Below are 22585 nucleotides of genomic sequence, written 5' to 3' on the forward strand. Positions count from 1 at the left end.
TAGCCTTGGGGTCGACTCATGTTCGGTTGGGGTCGACTTCATTGGGGTCAACTCAAGCATTCCTGGGGTCGGCTCAAGGAAAGTTGGGGTCGGCCCTCTCAGTAAATTCCAGAGACTTGTCTTCTTGAGGCTTGAAGCTGGGGTCGACTCAAGGTTCTTTGAGCTCGGCTCCGCTCCTGAGGTCGACTCAAGCATACTTGGGGTCGACACCACTACTATTCATCCGTGCCATTTTTGCAGAGGTGTGCCTCCATGATGTGCCAGGGTCGACTCCACCTATGTTGGGGTCGACTCATTCCACACTTTGCTGTATCTTAAGGTTAGACTCATCCATACAATCAATGAAATATATTTCAAGCAATTTTGAATATATGCCATGTAGTGCTACATACTCTTAACAATTAAAATTACTATTTTGCCCTTAAGAGTACATTTCATTTGAAACTTTGTTGAATTAGAATTTAGAATTCTCTATCCCTTTTCTATTACAAATTTTATCTCATTATTAATCATTGAAAGACATCTTGATCTCATTCTTCTAATGTATCGAGAGTGTCGAACTCAGTAGTGATGTATCACGTTAACTTGTAGTACTAATTAGATATTTCCTCAATGGTTGTGTTAATCATCAAAATAACACTATCATCCTTAAGGTCCGAGGTCGGCCTTGCTCTTAGCGGGACCGAGGTCTAGCCTGCTCGGCTCTGAGGTCTGCTCGGCCGGAATTGGGTAGCTCCATGCTAGAGTAGTACGATCCATTTTGCCTCCCATCAAGGTTCACAAGGCATAAGCATGGTAATGTACTTGGTCAATCTTGACCATTTATACATGAAAAATATGCAATCGTTGATTGCCATGAATGCCAAAATCAGTGAAACTAGTTGGTTGTGGCATCGTAGACTAGCTTAGGCAAGCATGGACCTTATTTCTAAACTAGCTAGAAAAGATCTAGTCATAGAACTCTCAAAGTTAAGTTTTGAAAAAGATAAAATCTGTGATGCATGCCAGCTAAGAAAATAGACTAGAGTTTTATATAAAGCTAAAAGTATGGTTTCAACTTTTAGACCTTTGGAACTCTTATAGGCAGAATGATTATTTTTCAAAATCTTAATGTAGAAATATTTTGAAAATTACAAACAATTATAATAAATGTAGAAAAGGGTTGATATAGTATGTACAACTTAAATCCAATTTCTAGTCACTTATTATGAAATTTAGTAATTATACAAAATAATAATAATAAATTTTAATTATTAATAGAATTTGAACAATTAATGGAAGTAATGAATGTAAAGTTGAGGGAAATTAATATAAATATCCAAGTAATTTATATGTATGGATGATTTATTTCAAAATTTTAATAATTAGAAAATTATTTTTAATAAAAAGCATTAAAAATTATAATGAATTTAGAAATAGGCAACTTAAATCCAATTTTTGGGTACTTATCATGAATTTTAATAATTATACAAAGTAGTAAAACTAATTATATCTTCTTGACTAGATGGATCTTGATAGTAAGCAACAAAAGGACCTAGATATTGGATGACATTTTAGAAAAATGGGGAAGGACCAATACCAATGGAAATGTAATTACTTTGGGCTGAAAAATAGAGGTAGGATCTCCCAATTGAAATACCACTGGGTGGGTAGCTTCAATGATGTTAAGAAATATCCAAAGGTACATGCGGAGATTCGAATGATGATGGGGAGCATATGCAAAAGGAAAATAAAGCAAAGATAGCATCTAAAGCTTGAAGGAAAGCACTTGATCATCGAACATCCCAATCATATGTTTGCTTAAACTTGGATGATGATGATGATGATTCTGATCTAGATGACTTGGAGGCAGCTCATGTACGAGAGGCTACTCAGGCCTCTCAATAAGATCAGTGGCAGTATGAGGAGATATTGAGACATAGAGCATAATTTGGGCACTCTCAATTTGAGACAGGTGATGGCTCTAGTGTAGTAGAAAGATCATGTTTACATATACAATCTGTTGGATTAGAGAGGAGCCAATCCATGAAGATGAGACCATCATCTATCAAGTCTTTGTTCGGTATATTTGGGCAAAAATCCAAGAAAAACTCAAGAGGTCTCTCCATCTATGATTTGTTTTCTACAACATATCCAGATACAGAGTCAAAGCAACCGAGAATTGACGACTGATTCTTGAATTTCTTCTATCGTCATTATTTTGTTTCTCAAGTGTTACCCATCTAGAGGTACTATAAATTATAGTTGACAATGAGTTGGCATAATTCTTCCAAAATAGCATACAATCATTAAGGCATGCATGAATTTTGCGATACCTCAATCTCAAATCCTTAATGATATTTTTGGTACCATTCCCCTTTTGGGAGGAGCAATGAGGTGAATGATTTATTGCTCCATCCATTCATGCATTTAATATTCACTAACTGAATAACAAAAGCAATATGCATGCTAAATTTCTTGCAATTGGGGTATCGTTTACTAACTTATAGAATGTTTTGGCTACTAGGCTCATCATTGCATTCATTAGGTGAATTGACCATCCTACCATCTAAGTTTGTTATTCCAAATGCATCATGCAACATCCCATGCATATCATCTATATAATCATATGTGTTAGACTCATGAGTTAACGAAGTGGATGGATTACCTTCTACATGGTGGACCCAACTCCTGTACCCCTTAATCATAATATATCAGATTGCTATAGACATTTTCTTGACTTTTCCAAAGGCAGTTGTTACAGTTGACAAATAAACAGAGGATCTTCCCTCTCTCAAATGCGTTAATGAATATAAAATCAAGAAAATGAGCAACCCCTTTTAAGTACAGATAAATCACCCTACATTGATCAATAAAAAATAAAACAAGAACTTCATTATGTGTCACATGTAGATGATCAAATGACAAACTAATTTCTTTCTGTATTGAAGTATGTTAGTGAGTTTTAAATCATGATCTAAAATAAAGCTCTAGACTGAAACATGGAAACATGCAAACAACAAGCAAGAGCTATTTATGTTACCTATAACTCTGACAAAACACCATATAACAAACATTCATTATGTAGACACATCATTAATCATCATGTTGTTTTCAGGATAAAACAAGTATTCACCTTAACACATGCAGATAAATTCAGTTAATTTAAACTAAATCATCTTTGGATCAAATCTGTAGTTATATTTCCAGCATCAACTTCACTCACCATGGAAAGAAATCTCTGAATAGGATGTAAAAATCTAATCAAGTTGTGAGCATTGCTTGCCTAATCCTCTCTCGAACAAAAAGTATTCAACCAAAAGCCACTAAAATAACATAAACTAGTTGTCTGCCACTAAAATAACATAAACTAATTAAGATAACAATCAAAATCCTAACAAAATTGAATTTTTCTTTATTAACCTACCCAGTGCTTCCTCCCCTCTAACACCTGACCATAGGATATTTGCCTCGACTGATGGACCACCAGTGGATATAAGGGAACACCTAGACAATCATGAGCTCAAGGATAAGCAGATTTGCCCTAAAGTCGAGTTGTGTGGGAGGGAGTGGCTGGCCATCATGCAATCAATAAAGCCATGAAGGAGCAAGCAAGCTTTAAAGCTGTCATCATGCCCCAAACAAAATCAAATAGCTGAACAGGAAGTGGAGAGGATGGCATGAGAAGTGGAGTGGATCCTAACATGGGAGGTGTAGAGGATGTGGCATGGATTAAAGGTGATGGATGGGCGTAAAGCATGGGGGTTGCAGTCACTATCGGTGCATGGTGGGGATCCAAGTTGCCAGTGGTAGTTCTGGTTTGGTCATAGTTGGAATATAGTCATGGTCGCCGCTTGATTAGAATCCAAGTGGGGGCCGACGGGCAGGCATGGCTCGGACATGGTTGGGACTATGCGGTCATGGTTGCAGTTGAAACTTGATGGGGATCCAAGTAGTTGGTGTGCATGCATGGCTCAAACATGACTAGGACTACGAGGATTACGATCACACTTGGTGCTTTGTGGGGATTCAACGCGAGGGTCATAGTGGCTATTGTGAAGGGGTTTTGGTGGCTGATCGTAAAGGAGTCGCGATCCATGGAAATAGTTGATCAATTGGAATGTAGGAGTAGTCAGGATTGCAATCCAATCCTGGTCGTGGGGAGAGTTTGTTTTATTATTTTAGTTTTGGTTCTTTATTAGCTACTTAATTTTACTACACTATTAATTGACACTTCTAATTTATATAGGCTAATCATACGTTAAAATCATATCATCTAGAAACAAATGCCTGGCATTTCACCAAAAATATGAGGCAAAGTGTTATTCCCCAGCATTTTCTAGAAGCTAGCAATGTAATATATATTGCCAATTCCAAGGATTCCGCAAGATATCTGGTAATTTGTAATAAATACAAAGCAAATCGTTATTTTCAGCATTTCTCAAAATGCTGCTAATATAATGTCGGGGATTCCAAATTTTGTTATGGTGAGTGTTGGTTGAAAAGCAAGAAGCTATTAACATTGATATTTACAATCCAATGTCATAACAAGACATAAATGACCCTTTTCCATTGTTCACAATTTTGGAACCCGATCCCCTGAATCCTAACCTGAGCATGTTTGAGTGTTCCATTATGAAACAGGTGGCGTACATCAAAAGAAAAAGAAAGTTGGTCTTAAGGGCTAATGATGTTTGAAATAATGTTTGCTCTCTATGATTTTCTGGGGCTGATCATGTTTACCCAAACTACTAATTGATCAATGAATATCTGACACATTTATACAAGTGTTGTCTTCCTCATTTGTTTAAGTTTATTCAAAATTGCATGCATTTGGCATGAATGAATTATATAATGTAACTAGTTTTGTTATATGATTTGATAAAGTTATATAAATTCTATAGGATTAATAATAATTTTGAAATCCTTCATTTCCGCATTTCAACTTTTAACTTATGGCCATTGATATTACACATCTCAGATTTTTGCATAGTGCAACATATTTGTCATATATAAACAAATACAAAGAATCCATTCACAAATGAATTTTATTCCCTACTATATGTTTGCACTATCAGATTATTAATTTTCTATATATTGGAAAATGTTGTGCATCGAAATTGATCATAACTCATACGAGCGGCCGTTCAACCAAAGCTCGCCACGAGCCAGTGCACCACTAGTTAGGGCCAACCACTTGGCATATTCAAAAGTGCACGGCCAAGTTTAAATTTCAAAAGCCCCTGCAACACCATAGCCGAGATCCTAGGAGCCTCCGAAACCATGCCGACCTAACAGGCGGGGTGCAATCTATGTGGAGAACACCCACGCCCGATATTCGGAACGTGTGAAGGTCTGGTACATTAGAGCCTCTTGTTCTTTGAGTATCGTCTTGTCTACGAAAGATCTCTAGGTAAGTGCTCGAATACTCCGATAGATTATAGCTTTCTTCTGTTCCTTGAGTACCGTCCTGACTTAGGTATCAGAGGGTTCTCTATCGGACATGCCCCAGCAAGAAGACTTTCTAGTCTGTGTTGTTTCAGATCGGAGCGTAGTTGCGGACCGGCATCTTGGAAACTACCACCCACGTCGAATCTCAACCCAGCACAATCGAAGTAGTCGATCACTGAGTTCTCTAGTACCAATACTTCACTCGCTTGGCACCTAGAGCTGGCCGGTTTTTAATGGTAATAGAAAAAACATGGATTAAACATTCTCCTCGTATTTAGATACACAAATCTTCTGGAACAATGGTCGACAAGGGTTAATCTTCTCTAAATCCTAAATCTTGGTCCAGGTTAGGGTTCGGGGTATCAGGTCCAACCGTGTTCAAAGAAACCCTCACACGTGTAACTTCCCGAGTCACGCACGTCCGCCTCTCGCCCAGAGCCTTCGTCACTGTGTTTTCGAATACGCTGGCCATGGATTTATTATTATTTCATGAAATCACACAGGGAACCCTCGGCCCCTCTTCGGTCTAGTCCCCGAGTCTCCTTCTCAACCCCCGCCTCCACCTCCACCACCTCCTCCTCCTCCTCCACTATCACCACCACCCCCTCTTCTTCCTCCACGCGCGGCGGCGACGACAACGTCCTAGCAACCGAGGGAAGGGGCGGAGATGAGCGTGTGGAACTACGTGGTGACGGCCCACAAGCCGACCAACGTCACCCACTCCTGCGTGGGCAACTTCACCAGTCCCCAAGAGCTCAACCTCATCATCGCGTAATTTCTCCCCCTTTCTCTAGGGTTTCAATGTTTGATGTCGATTCCCCCTTGCTAGCTCTTTTGGTTCATTCAAGCTTTTCTGATTCTAGGGTTCGGGTCTGGACCGGGATTGCTCGCTTTAAATATACGCCCATTTATCTGTATTGTGGCTTGGTGTGGTATTTTTGGGGAATTTGTTAGGGTTTTCTTCGATTTGCTATGGAGTTGTACATTTCTCAGGAAGAAAAGATTCCCTTTTTTTTTATTCAAGGGTGATTCATTATTTTCCTAATCAATTTGTCTATTTTGCTTTTTTTTTTTCAAATTTTTTTACTATTTATGATTTCTTTGTAGAACATAAAATGGCCGAACTATGGACACGGCAATGTAGTAGTTTCTTTTATGTTCTTGCATAAACAATGATAAATGAATAAAATTCTCTCTCCCTCCCGGCCTCCCTCCTGGCCTCCCTCCTGTGCACTTCCCCCTCCCCTCTCTTCTTCTCCTCCTTGCCGCCCCCCTTCCCTCTCCTCCCCTTTCGATCTCTTTCTCAACTTCTTTTTCAAAGGTTATAATTTTGAAGCTGGATGTCTATTGGGACTTTTAGGTTTAGGCGTGCAAGTATGCATAATTTTTTGCATCATCTAGTAGCTTCTCCTTATTCTAGAAATTGTGTATGTTGATTCTACGGTTCCCTGCTGTATGTCTGCTAAGTAGCCTTTTTCTTTATTTTTACAGTAAATGTACTCGCATTGAGATCCATTTGCTTACTCCTCATGGCCTACAGGTAACTAAGCCGTTTGTCTTTATAAATTTTCTTTATCCATTGAAGAATAGCTGTGAGCACAAATTGAAGATGTGGGATGAGGATATTGTTTAACTATTATCAAGTAAGCAACTAACAAAGATTTTTGTTGAGTTTGATGTTTTATTTGAAGTGAAAAGAGACTATAATGCTAAAATCTGCATGTACAAGGTCAACGAAATGTCAGGCAAATTCTATGATTCCATTCATGGTCCAGATACATGCACTAATATGACCCTTGGGTCCTTGAAAGCGAGTTAGAATTTTCCATGAATGGCTTAAAAATAATTCCTAAGAGTCTAGGAAAGCAAGATAAGAAAGAAAAAGCTAGAAGCGAACCAGTTGCATAACAAAGAATTCATGAATCGGTTTTACATGAAGGAAATGCTAGAAGCCAATGGATGACCCCCTTTCAATCATCCAATAGATATTGGTGAATGGAATAAAAAATGAAATTACTTATGATGGGTTCTCTTCTGAGTTGAATGTGGAAGTGAGACAAGTGAAGTGTACAATTTTAATTTGGTGATTGTCTTTAAGCTTAATTTAAATACCATTATGTATATAATACATATATATATATATATATATATATATACACATATATGTATATATGTAAATATATCTGTATATGTATGTATATGTATTTAGATATATGTATGGATGCATGTATATGTCTGAATATATGAATAGATGCCAACGTTTTTGCTAACTGTAGAGATTTAAAACAATTATGCAGTGGAATTGCTGCCTTTGTTATCCTTTGATTCCCTTGTTTGGGAAATGGTTTCACCAATTGTCTTTGTTAATAAAAGCTAGTTCTGCATCGACACTTGAACCATGAATCTTAAAGGTATTGAGCTTCATTGCAAATCTACTTGTATTTTGTGTTGCCTGGGCACTTGCTTCAACTAGAAGAATTTGTCTAAGATATGTATCAGCGAGCCAGATATGTGTCAAAACACTTAGATACTTCTCAAACTCTTTAGTGATTGACATGGATTTGAATTATTCCAAAACTAAGTTTGACCCACCATAAATTATTAGATATGGGTCTCTGTTCTGTCTAAGGATTGCTAAAAAATATTGGTAATAAAATTAGTTTCTGAGATATCTTGTTTCTTATATTTATTAGCTAATTTGGGAGTTTGGATGAGAAATTTATATTGAAAGACCTCAACTTTTAGTGGTTTCTTATCTGCAATATTTGAAATACAGGCACATGTATACATATGCATATCTATATATATAAGTATGTAGATACATACGTATGTACATATGTATAAATATAATTACATCAAAGTTCTTTTTCCTATATGCACTTATTTCTTCATTTTCCTCCAGCTGAATTGCATAGATGTCTGAATCTGATTCTTGCATCTGCATCCAATTGTTTCTCCAACTATTGTCATCCACTTGAAGCATTTTACGTACAAACTAATTACAGATGTATCATTTGTTTGCTTTCTGCCTCCTTTTTGGAACCATGGATTATCTCTTTTAGTTTTGGCTTTTATGTTTATAAGCATGAGTGCTCTGTTTATTTTTTCTAGCAATTTGCATCCTGGATGTAAGTATCTGCCCTATGCATGTGTAAGTGTTCCTCTTAAAAAAAAAGATAGAAATGCATGTGGAAGTGATTTTTATTGTTGCAGCCCATGCTGGATGTTCCAATATATGGAAGAATTGCAACACTTGAACTTTTCCGTCCTCATGTGAGTATCCATCTTTTATTTTCTTGCGATTTTGATGGATCCTATTTCTTTGCATATATGGTTTTTAAATTGATTCTATTTGATCTTGTCATCTTGTAGGGTGAACCTCAAGATTTCCTATTTATTGCTACAGAAAGATACAAATTTTGTGTTCTTCAATGGGATGCAGAGACTTCAGAACTCATCACAAGGTTAAAAATGAGTTGCACCCTTCTTTTTCCTTGCTTACTTTTCTAGAGAAAGTTCGTTAATCTTCAACATCATCTTGAAGTGCATAAAAATAAGTGCATAAAAATAAAATATATATTTTCAGTGATGTTTCTATGTCTTCATAATTCAAAGTCACAGTTCAAGCCTTGTAGAAGATAGAGTGAGTGTAGCAAAAATTACTATGTATGTTGTTGACTTATGAACATGCCATATGTATATATTGGTCGACATGAGCACCTCCACGATAGTTATCATATGCGAATTAATCTGCAGTTGTACCCTCTAAATTAGTTTGTCACCCTTGTATATATATCAGATTATCTGCAATTTTATTCTTTGAAAATGCCCTAGTATCTATGTCCTAGGAAAGGAGAAAAATTAAATCTTGAGATATCAGAAATCACCTGGTACTTAACTCATCTGATTGTATCCACCTCTTAGGAAGGGAGAAAGATCTTTAGATATCAGAAACCAACTGGTATATCACTTGTGTGATTGTATATGTCAATCTTAGGCTTTTCACTTCTGTGTTCTTACACAGCAGATCACCCTGTCTTCACACAATCACCATTACATATCAGTTCATGTCAGTTATGTCTGTAGACTATTTTTTTGAAATGCTTTGGTAGTTTCAATGGTGAAATGCTTTAGCACTTTAATTTTTAGTGGAGAAATGCTTGGTACTTTAATTGGTCTACGAACTTTGTCATGTGTCCTTTTGCTAGTAGCTAATATAGCCAAGGAATTTCCAGGAGCATCTTCTCTCTGATTTAACTCTAGCCATCATCTATTTGTATTCTAAATGTTCTTTTAAGCTGTGCAATCTTTCCATGAAACAAAGAAGTAAACTTCTTCTCGAGTAGTAGTTCTTTCTATTCATGCAGTCTTCCATTACATATGCATCTGAGCACATGCTTTTGTGACGTGCAGAGCTATGGGAGATGTTTCGGATCGCATTGGTCGCCCAACAGATAATGGACAGGTAAGAGGATGATCTTTTCTTTTTTCCCTGTTCATTTCTCTATCTGGTACGGAAATATGAGTTGAACTTGAAGACGTTAAGGCATATATTCAGTGAACCTGGATTCCTACAGAATTACTTTTCATTTGCTTTCCAAACAAAATTGAAAGATTAAAAAGCCATGCTGAGAAGCCCTTGAGTTTATTAATTTGGGACTTCTCTCTGGTAGCTATATCCTGTATCTGGCTGGCTCATTGGAATCCTTTTGCTGATATATTTGGATATGCAAGGTGCAGTTTCATCTAGGGCTCCTCTGAACTGTTTGGAGTTGGAGATAGTTTTTGGGACATGCTTGTTTCTGTGATCATATCTAGTTTCTCAAATCTAAGCTCCATTACCGCATTGGTGGAAGTGAAGGATCACTTGCAGACGTCTCTAATTCCATGGAACCACTTATTTTTGGTGAGCAATGAAGTAGATGGTTTAGGTTCCGTTTGGCAAAGATTTTGGTGGGTTAGAAAGCACTTTTTAACCCTCCAAAAGCATTTTTGAATGATATAGTGGTGTTTGGTAAAAAATCGGAAAATTGTTATAGTTTTGTTAGAAAGCTGAAAACGTCTATTTGGAAAAAGCTTTATTTTGGAGCTTCTTCCCAAAAGTGCTTTCTGGTCAATGTTGGGAAGCTGTTTTGGTTTTAATGAATTTTTTCTGATGACCAAAATGTCCACCAACAAATCTTATGATTACATATTATATCATATCATATAATATAATAATAAATTAATATTATATTATATTATAATATTGTAATATTATAATATATTATATTATTATAGTAATACATAATTATAATATAATATACTCTTATTATAATAATAATATAATTTACTATTAATAATATAACAAGATAATGTTAGATTATATTACATTATATTATATTCTATTCTATGATTATATTATAATAATGTTATGTTATTAAAATATAAACATATAATATAAGATAATATTATTATATTACAATAATACGATCTAATATGATAATATATAATAATAATATAATATAATCTATTAAATTATAATCTATTATTAGATTATATTCTAATCCATTATATTATATTATATTGTTACGTTATATTACAATATTATTATATAATATTATATTACATTGTAATAATATTATACTATTAATAATATATCATTATATCATATCATATTATATTATATTATTATGCTATAATATTTAATATTATATTACAATATTATAATAATATTATACAATATAATAATATTTTAATATGTAATATTATATTGTATTACACTCCGCTATGTAACAATATGCCATATCCTTTATTGTCATTTTATCATACCAATAATATTTTTTTATTTTGGTTACCAAATATATGTTAAAATTTTACAGCACTTTAGAAATATAATTACTAAACAACAATTAGCTTTTTATAAAAATTCTACTTCTAAATGCTTTACTTTTCGAAAGTTCTACTTCTAAAAGCTCTAAGGGGGCATTTGGTATGAGGTGATCGTCCCAGGATCAAGGTTGATATGGGTGGAGGTGATGAGATCACCGCGTTTGGTTGCACCATGGTGATCCTACGTAGCGATGATCCTAAAACACCTTCACTTCTCAAATCACCACCCAACTCGGTGATGGAATACCCATCCTTGAGGTTGGAAATCCAAGATCACTTCAAGACAGTGATCATGTGTTGAAAATTAAATACAAAAATACCCCTCAATTTAGCAGAAAAATTGATATATCAATATACCATCAATATATTATGTTAATGTTATATATATATAATATTATGTTGATATTATATATTATATTAATGATATATATATTATATTATAATATATTTCTAATCATATTATTATCCTATTATTATTGAAGGATAATTTTAAATTATAGTAGAAATATATTATTATATTTTATATTTATATAATGAAAATATTTAATATATCTCCTATTTACCTTATTTTCTTAATCAAAATAATTATTAATATTAAAAAAATATTATAAGTATAAATAAAAATATTAATTCTATAATGAAAATAACATATTTTTAAATGATTAATAATTTATAGGAGTAACAAATATATTTTTATAGAATATATTAATAATTAATATATTGATAAATATATTAATATTTTACTATAATATATTTTATATGATTAATAAATGTATGATAAGGGCTACTAAAACTAAAAGTAGAATATGTGATAAAATTATGGAGCTATTATAGGAATTAGCATATTGACTTATATTTTTGATTCATGAGAATTAAAAATATATAAAAAATCCATCTAAGATATATCAGGGGTATTTGTGGTATTATATGGTCGGTGATCTTGGATCCCCGTACCATACCAAACAAGTTACTCATGGATATCCGGAGATTTTTAATCACTGGATGATGGCCTATCAAACACATTGATCTTAGATCACTGGTGATCAAATCATCCCAGTATTCGGATCACCGGAGATCTTAGATCATTGTGGTGATTCTGTTGGGGTTACCAAATGCCCCCTAAAAGCTCTACCGCCAACGACAATAAATAGGGCCTTAGTCTTAGAGTATGTCTGAAGTTGAATGGTGATGCATGTTTAAGGCATTGCTGTTAGTATTGGTGCAAATTGTGTGTTGCGTCTGACCATGGATGGGGGTGAAGGAAAGAGTGATGCATCAAACTTAGCTTGGAGGGCTTGTTATAACACAATTTAGGGCTCGTTCTTTGGTGGGTAAAAAACTTACCCAGAAATATGCATTTTTCTAGGTAAATATTTCTCAGGCAACATTTAGATAGAAAAATAATTTGTTCATGTTCTTTTATGCATTGGAAAATAGCTCCGGAATCTATTACCATGTTTTTTGCATTACGGCTTTCCCAAATAAGTTGCTAAGATCGATCCATATTTTTCATAATACCCTTTATTACATAAATATTATTATATATAATTATATTATATTATATATAATATAATATAGATAATATAATATTTTAACATATTATATTATAATATTATATAATAATGATATTATTATATTATAATAAAAATATAATATGTTATATTTGAATATAATATTGCTATATTATAATAATAACATATTATTATATGATAATAATATTATATTATATTATTTTATATTATATATTATATCATATCATATCATATCATATTATATTATATATAGTATAATATGTAATAACATATAATATAATATATTATGTTTTATAATATCATAATATATATTACATTATATTATATTTTATACTACAATAATATATATTATATTATATTTTATAATATAATAATATACATTAAAATATATTTTATATTATATTTTAGGGATAAACAAAAAAATTATTTTTCCGGCTGATGGGAAAATGACTTATCCATCTCTTAGGTGGGTAAGACTTTCCCCCTATTTCATGGATAAATGCTACCTATGGAAAAATAATTTATCCATTGAAAGAAGCACAAGAACATGGGTAAGTTGGTCAATGGAAAAGTTGACCATTTTTTCTGTGATATTTACCTGCTAAAGAATGGATCCTTAATGAAATATGCCTGGGCTAGACTCAATAATTCTTCTAGGCTTACTCATTAAATTTCAAGAGGTAGGAGGTCTCCCAACATTTGAATTAATTGGATAGGATAGGGCATTTTGCTTAACACTTGGTTCTTACATGCAATCAAAATATGATTGCTTATTGCATTAAACTTGTGTAGGAAGGCTTTAATGGTATCTCAGCTATATCAATTGAGGATGTTTTAGGGGAATGGAGTTTTTTCTTTCCTTGTACTTAGAGAGACCAAGTAATTGTTTTAGGTAATGAGCTTCATTTGTGAAAAATGTTTCCCCACAATTCTACATACTTGCAGACGCATACAAAGAAGCATTTACAATCACATTTTTTAGCTATATTTTGTTGTTGTCTGTTGGGTGATTGCAACAGCAGATGCTTTGTAACTATGGTGATGCTTTATTGGATCATCATAGCAGTTGTATTTTCTCTATTTTTTGGTGTATTTTTCAGTCATGGTCTTAAGGAGTGCTTGTATATATTGATGCATGATTATAGGCAATTATTGCAGACTTTCTTCTTTCGTAGGGGATCATAGAATTATTTCAGTGGTAGTTCTTGTCTCTGTGTGTTTGTCATGCTCAGTTTTTGAGGTTTTAGCCTCTAAATTATGTGAGTTGCTATCTCAGTATCTCTTTTTTCCTTGTAGATTGGCATAATTGATCCAGACTGTAGATTAATTGGTCTCCACCTATATGATGGTTTGTTCAAGGTGATAACTTAGTCGCTCATTTTATTGCAACATTTAATTCTTGTGTTTTTTTACCCGTAATGTTTAGATGTAATACAAAATAGAGGAATCCTGAACCTTTGAGTGCTAACTGAGAAGTTTTCAATATTTAATTTCTCTGTTGTTTCCCCAGGTCATACCCTTTGATAACAAAGGACAACTAAAGGAAGCATTCAACATCAGGTACCAGGAAATGTAGTATTAAATAGTCATTAACCATTTAACAAGTATTCTGGGAAGACTGAATTATTTATGTAGAAATTAATGTATATCTTTGTTTTTTGTAAGTGTTCTAATGGAAATTTATTCATCTGTTTATCATTGTATATTGCTGTTTGATGCCTTAATAGGAGCAGCTTTGCTTACCGTTGCTGTCTGGTGGTGAAAAATATTTTTATTAGTATAAGATGATCCTATCATGGGGTAGTAGAAAAAGCATGTGTTACCTCTATTATTTTTATTACCCTATTAAATACTTCTATATTTGTGAACCATCTGTTTGTTGTTTGATCATCCTTGAATAACCCTTCTTTTATGGACATTTTTTTTGCACATCATTGTTATTTCTTATTTTTTGATATTGTACCTCTATAACTATTTGTATTATATTGTACTATGTATATTTATTTATTCCAACCTATTTGGATACATGCAAAGCATGATAGTGAATTTCTGATCATAGTAAAAGATTAGTCAGCACAAACATTTATTTCTCATTAAAATTCTATTTTTCCTTACTTATAAGCTTTTGTATGGTCTTAAAGAATTGGAAGAAGAAAGTTGGTTGAGTTTCTTGAAGTTTCTCACTCGAATCTCATCAAATTTTCATCTCGCAACTAGAAACAAATATGAATAGGAAAAGATAGAGCTGATACTAAATCTCAAATCCTCTTTGCAAGATGAAAAAACACCCATAATTATATTCTTAGAATGCATCAAACTTACCATAACCTAACTTGGCTGAGCAAAATGGACTTAGGTCTTAAGATGCTCAAGAAAGAAACGAGATATGAATTGCCTATTAATTGCTATGCAATTTAAAGAAATTCCCATTCTATGTCTTACACTTCGCAAAGTTTGATCTTCAAGAATATATTTATATATAGACTTACAGCAGAAGTCTCCTCTGATGATTTGAGGACTATTCAGAAACTTATAAATTAAATTAAAGCTTCTGGGCCTTTAACTTTTTGAGAAACTATTTCTTACCTAGGCACGCACATAACTGAATGGAATCACAAACATGGTAAAGATATCGACAAATGCCAGTTTATTGGCTTATGGGCATTTGATATGCGAAATGGATATATAAGATGATGGGTGTAAAATATAGATGCACTTAAAAAAAAATTAATGCAATTAGTATGATTCTTAATTTAGTATTAGAGATTTTATAGGATGTACCATATGGATTCTAGCCAAGGATGGTGGAATCGTCTTGAACCGCTTGGTTCGGGGGGGTATCGAGCCGTATTGGCGGCGGATCGGGATGGTTCTAGCTTTCAAATCAAGAAATCAGTGGAGGGGGAGAGGGAGAAGGAAAGAGAGGAAAAAAGAGAGGGAGGTAGGGAGAGGGGGAGGAAGGAAAGGAGGGAGAGGGCGGCGGTGAGCGAGGGCTGCTGGGCTAGACTCAAGGTAGGGGGGAGAGAGGACTTTCGAAGCTCTCTCTTCTTTGTGTGTCGGAACAGGGGCGGACCCCCTAGGGATTTCGGCCCCCTTTTATATGTTTTTTGAATTTTTTTAAAGTGAAGTCGACAGCCACTGCTGACTTCACTTATTATTTTCTTTTTTTTTTTAATTTTTTAAGTGAAGTAGGCACACGTTGTTGACTTCATTTCAAAAAGTTCAAAAAACAGTAAAAAGGGGCCAAATTCCCTGTTTCCTTTCGAAATAGGGGCTCTGCACCTGTTCTGATGCACGAAGGAGAGAGGAAAAGCCCTCTCTTCCCCTCTCTCGATCCTGTTCTGGCAGCCCTCACTCATCGATGCTCTCTCCCTCTCTCCATCCCTTCCTCTCCCTCTCCCTCCCTCTCTCTCTTTTCATCTCTTTCCTTCTCTCTCCCCCTCCCTCCTTGCTCTCTCCCTCCCTCCCTCCCTCTCTCATCCTCTGTATCTCTCTTTTCTTCTCTCTCCTTCTCCCTCACCCCATCCCTTGCCAGTTGGCCTATTGGTTCATGCTGGAATAGCACAACATGGGGGTGTACTTTACCATATCGTCAGCTTACCGGCCTGGGTGCTAGTTCCGATATTGCAGACCTTGATTGTAGCAATAGAAACCCAAGAACATGTCTTGAATATGCATACATAAGGATATATATGGATGCATACAAATACTAAGTCCATTGATAGCATAATTACATTCAGAAATGCATGCTGAAGTTCTTGTGTTGCCTTAACATGTGCAAATACTGATATGCCCTTAAGTTTTGTCTACTGCAACATGACACTTATCCCCATGTGATTTATTGCATTCAGTGCTCAGTATGCAAGTTGCAGCAAGTATACTTATTCCCCATGTGAGTTTTGTGTATAAACTCACAAGTCTATTTTCGCAATTATATAAATTCTAGAATTGGGCTTTTGATGTTTCATTAAGTTAAACATAGATCATAGTTGTCAAGTAGCCTAGTCGACCCAGGCAATGGACCCTCCTATAGCTCAGGTGATTGCTCAAGCAATTTGGTGACCTCCTAAGAGATCATTTTGTACAGAATTCATAAAATAATTTATGCCTTCATCTATTTCTAGACATAGGGCTGATGTCCAGAAATAATTTTTCTATTTCAATAATTAACATATTACAACACGATTCTTTTTCATAAACAAAAAATTTAAAGAGGGCACTGATAGCTTTGGAGTCTTGACAGCTGTCATATGTAAAATATTATGAATGCAGGTATATTACATATCAACAATAATTACTATCCGATGTTAGATGGTTACTAATATGATACTATCTTATATGTACTTTTTTTTCAATATTTTTGCTGCTGAATGGTGGATTCATTTTGATTTGTCCGCGAGAAATCTTAAGCGGTTAGCTATCCAGATCCTCTCTCAGACGGTCTCCTTGAGTGGTTGTGAGCGCAACTGGTCCACTTTTGTCCCCATCCATAGCAAGCAGAAGAACCGTTTGACATATAAGTGCTTCAATGACCTTGTGTATATTCACTACAATTTAAGGTTGAGGCTAAAATGCATTTAGGAGAAAGTAGAGCTAAAGTATACAGATTCGATCTATAATGTTTTTATTGACGATAAGGATGATCCTATGATCGGATGGCTTATGGACCAGCAGCCGAAGCCGGAGCTTGATGAGCCATGATTGTTTCTACTATTGGCCAATTTTGTAGCTAGCGAGGTTAGGATGGATGTAGGGCAATGGGCAGATTGCAACATTTCATTCATCCTTCCAGTTGATCAGTTATAGCCACATTGGTCATTGAGGAGCCGATCATCATATGACTTTTTATTCGAGATATTCTTCTAAAGATATGATTGAGAGTTGTTTCAACGAAGCTACCACGCTATCCGGTCGATTCAATCGGGAGGGTGACATCCATCCTTCCAACATAACTAGGTAGGAAGGGGCACGAAGGGTAAGTAGACAGTTGCTCGGCGCAGCAAAAAAGAAAAAGAAAAGATAGTTGCAATCTCGATGGAGAGTGTGGAAGAGTCAGTTCACTCAAATTTAGAGATCAGGAAGAACAACGGTGACAATTTTGGTGATCATGGATCTGCTGGCCAGGGAGTGTAGGACATGAGACCATCGTTTATGAGACAACTGCAGAATGGTCTTCGATTCACCTATGAGTCTCAGTTTACGCATGTCACACAGGATAGAGATTATGATGTACGATCTAGTACAGCCCGCGAAGATACGATTGTATATTGGAGATTGGCTTCTCGAGGTTATTCAGGAGGGCATGATGCAACTGCAGATGACCTCGCACGTGGAGTAGGATCTATAGATATATCAGATTTCAAGTCGTATGCTGGATCCTATTACTTGCAACCTATGACCCATACGGATATGAATATAAATATGGTGCTTTTGAGGCATCGTCTTCTGGTGACTACTGCCCTATGTAGCCTGAAGCATTTTACGGGTGAGATTTTGCTACGGTTACATTCAAATGGGCTCCTTTACAGCTGTATTATCCGCTAGAGGACATCTCTCAGAGCTAGAGGTTCAAAGAGAGATCCAAGAGTGGCTATAACCTATAGCATGTTCCTTATGGGATGAGCATATTGGACTACAACGCCTTTTAGTTAGAGAGGTAACTGATGTGCCTCCTAATGATGCTAATGATCCGGATATCTATGAGAGGCATCACTACTCGACGAGATTTTAGATGTCGATATGTAAGTTGTATTTTAAATATTTGTAATTGATTATATCATATTATATTTTGTATTCCCCTAATTAATTTTAGGATATTTCATGTTGCTTCTTGTAGCATGCAACACCTTACTAATCATTTTATGTTTTGTATCATTTTAAAACAACAAGATGCATGATTTAGGTTGTATCGGGATCACAGAAACATAAAAAAAATCAAGAAATATTAAATTATACTTAACATCATCAAAAAGTTAAAAAAATTGATTACCAATAAATCAAACATAAAAAACATTGAAAAAAATTGGCATGTCGGTTTCGAACCGGTATGCCTTTGCATATCGTGTGTCGGTATGGTATTAAATCGATACCATACCAAATCAGCCATCGACTGGTATGGGTCCTAGTACCGGTTCGGCGGACTTTTTTATATGGCTATGATACTTGTAATATTTAACTAGATTAGTTCTGTATAGAGCAACAGATGATTCAAACATATTATCAAGTGTAGTTACATATGCACAGACAGAAAAGGTAGAGAATAATATGGCTTTGGCTGGAGTAGGTCTAGTACTTGCTCCCACCAGAAGATGATGCTCTTACCCCTGATAAATTGCAGCGAGCAGTTTACTTGCATAGTGGTATTTTGAATGATTTGCAATTATTAGTATTACAACAAAAAGTTTAAGTAACTCTTATAGAAAAAAGTTGCATTAACGGCACAGTCAAAATGACAAAATTACCACCGTGCAAATAATGTTCATCCATGCATGTTATTAGGGGAAACATGTATTTTTCCAGTGGGAGCAATTTTTAAAATTGCGCCAACTGGAGAAATATAACTCCACCCATATATGTATATAAGTGTTGCACAAATGCTTCTAAGGTGTTTCAAACACTTTGACGTCTTTTGTCAAGTGACATGCCCTCCTCGTCCACTTCATTTTTGTGTTCTTTCTTTGATGGCTTAAAATATGCCTAATCTACTTATGTGGTTTTCCTTCTGTAAAGCATGAGCATATCTTCAATTACGTCATTGTTTGTAGTTATTCCTATGCCAGCAGGATGATTAAGATTTCCGTGTGAGCATCCTAAATCTGCCTGTAACTTTCTTTCCCACTTGAGTAAAGCGTAGACCATGCACTGTAATCCCTCTTAAAAATTTGGGAGGAAAGTGATGCAACACAGGTGATGAGAAAGATGCTCTGGAAAGAGGGGATGGCAGAACCTGGTGCCTGCATTTAAGTTTATACAGCTGTTCTGATAATATAATCACTTATTATACTTGCAATAATGATTTTTTGTCAAAATATTTTGAAATTTAACACTTTTTTTTTTATCACAGGCTTGAAGAACTTCAAGTTTTGGATATCAAATTTCTGTATGGCTGTGCAAAGCCCACTATTGTAGTCTTATACCAGGTAACCCATATCGTGCATAGTAGATTACTAAGATAGGGGTCCTGCTGCACAAAATTTATGGCAATAACTTCATTGATAGTCATCATGAATCTGGATTAAACCTTGAAGATGTTGTTGTTAAGGTCTTGACCGTGCATAGATCTCCATATTTGGCTTAGGCATTGCACAATTATTATCGTACAGTTAAGAATGTGTGTATATGTTTATTATATGCAAAATTTAAATGTATACAAGTATGTGTATACAAATGTGTGTGTGCGTGCGGATATTTGCCATGTGCAATACATGTGGTAAACACCGGTATATATTATGTTATTTTTGAAGTGGGTGTGCAATGTGCCCATGTGTGTCTGCACATTATTCATGAACAAATTGGTATAAACCCAATAATTATACAGGTCTTCATGGGATAATTTTTTTGTCGTGTACAAAGACATTTTTCGTTCTATCATTTCCGAAAAAGTCGATAAACTAGGTGGATATGTAAAAGATATATTTTTTTCCCATTACTTGGACATGTATAAAAAAAATATTGTGACATTTCATTTCGTACAGCATTTTCAAACCGATCATTTTTTATATATCGCAATGGACAATTCTATCGTTTATAATCGAAAAGAAAAGTTACTAGAGGTTTTTCAAACCAGAAATAAGTCTTTTCATTTTTCTCTTCTTTAAGTCTTCCCAATTCCCAATTATCTTGATACCTATCAAGATAATTGTCCAATGGGAGTCAAACATTAAGTGTTGCCTTTTAGCCTTGGAAGGGAGGCATGCAAGTCTGCTAAAAGCCAAAACAAGCAATGTCGTGCAAACAGTGTTTTGTTTAGTAGTTTAGAATAATAAAGAAAATTATAGATGACATAAGTGCCCTGCTGTAAATGACCACTTCAATTAAAAAAAGAAACGAGCATTAAATACTAATGACCATTATATACTTGACAAGTGCTTTAGCGAAAGGTTGATCATATAGCGAATTCATTAAGTTGTTTGGTACTCCCAGAACCTTCTTTTTCCACACACTCTAGCCATAACATCTCAGCATATAATAAGCTTTCCTCTTTCAGTCCTAACATTTTTTAAGTTGACGAGGCTCCACCGAAGTAATGAGCACTGCTCTAGCTCCATTGTCATCTGTCATATCTGTGTCAGTGATTATTATGCCAATATTATAAAGGATAAAAATTCATTTTATAAACTAATTATTTTTAGGATTTCACAAGCATCAGAAGCATGAAAGTTATTGCTGTCCAACACTGTGTATTCATAAGCCATGATTTTTTACCTGACAAGCACAGAAAAAATTAAGACAGATTATTGGAGTCATGGGAGCTATCACGCATCCAAAAGTCCATACTATCATGCTCACATAAAAGCAACTTGTACAGTTCGAAGGCCTTTACATTTTAATTCTCTTATTTTTGTCACAGAAGTACGAACAATTTCCCTGTCTAGTTTTTCTAGTTGCTTTCCCTGTCATAGTTGCTTTTCAGCACCTGTTATTCTATTCACCCGATTCCCATAATTTTCCCCAAATTGGTTTCCAACAGTTTGAGTCTGAATATGTGTTGTCTGTTTTTGCGTACTCTTCTTAAATTGATCTAATGAATTCATACATTCCATCATTATACTTTCTCCATTAGGTTTCTTTGAAAGATTTTTTTTAAAGTTGTACCGGTTATTAGCAGAATTTTAATAAAGAGTAAATGATGTTGGAAGGTCTTTTTTTAAATTAAAAAAGTGGAATCCTATTGAAATCTGCTTAAGAGACCAATTTGCAGATGAACAAATAACCTAACATGTTAACTCTCTCTCCATTAACTGAAAAATCATCAATGGTACATTGGTAGTTCTCTATCACGAAAGGTTGTTATCTATAGCATCATTGAGTTATTTGGTGCATCAGTAATCTCCTTGTTATAACACAAGCAAAATATGATTGTTGAAATGCAAATGCTTTATGAAAATTTCTATATATTCAATTGTAAAGTCTCGTATCACACTATGATACTTCAAGAAAGGGGTGAAAGTGAGGAAGAAAACCATGTAGAAACAACTTTCAGAATGGAGACTAAACAGGAACACGAGGGATCCGCCTAAAAGGACCCCTTCCTTCGTTCGGAAGAACAAGAAGATTCGTAAAAAATAGAGGAACGGAAGAGATCCAGGTGGATGGAAAGGAAAAAGGGGGGAATTCCACTTTCACTTTAATGAGACATCCTATAAAGATAGCCCAGAACTTACACTTATCGTAAGATGAACGCTTGGAAATGAGTTAAGCACTTCTAACCTTTTTCAAGTTATAAGGAATCCAAATGGTCTCAATTCTTGCCAGGCAAGTCCTTGTTTAATCAATTCACTGTTTGTAGAAACCAAAGTTCCTGAATTCCATAGAAGCAGTATGGTTTTATGTTCAATCTTGCCTTGTTTTATTATGTGCCTTGTGTTATGGCATCCATTTATTGTGACAAAGCCTGCAAAATATTTTTTGCATTTTTTTTAAAAAAAACATTAATGTGCCTCGGAACCGACCACAACTCATACAAAGGGCCGGCCAACCAAAGCTCGCCATGAAGCCTCTGAAATGACAACTAAAGCTCACCACGTGGCAAG

The 22585-nt window shown here is 34.8% G+C and overlaps 1 protein-coding gene across 1 annotated transcript in view; it reads left to right on the forward strand.

Annotated features, from left to right (window-relative positions):
• The first annotated feature begins 5843 nt into the window (after positions 1-5843).
• Positions 5844-22585, forward strand: part of LOC103696820 (DNA damage-binding protein 1a) — a 35828-nt gene continuing 19086 nt past the window's right edge. Inside the window, exons 1-8 of the mRNA XM_088710850.2 lie at positions 5844-6201; positions 6922-6970; positions 8644-8703; positions 8803-8894; positions 9844-9895; positions 14130-14192; positions 14344-14393; positions 19897-19972. Coding sequence (XP_088566976.2) covers positions 6098-6201; positions 6922-6970; positions 8644-8703; positions 8803-8894; positions 9844-9895; positions 14130-14192; positions 14344-14393; positions 19897-19972 — 546 coding nt within the window. The 5' untranslated portion in view covers positions 5844-6097. The remainder of the gene's footprint in view (positions 6202-6921; positions 6971-8643; positions 8704-8802; positions 8895-9843; positions 9896-14129; positions 14193-14343; positions 14394-19896; positions 19973-22585) is intronic.

This window comes from Phoenix dactylifera, chromosome 14 (assembly GCF_051530095.1).
Source record: "Phoenix dactylifera cultivar Ajwa chromosome 14, Ajwa_hap1_PhDact_Kaust_v1.1, whole genome shotgun sequence".
Classification (NCBI taxonomy): domain Eukaryota; kingdom Viridiplantae; phylum Streptophyta; class Magnoliopsida; order Arecales; family Arecaceae; genus Phoenix; species Phoenix dactylifera.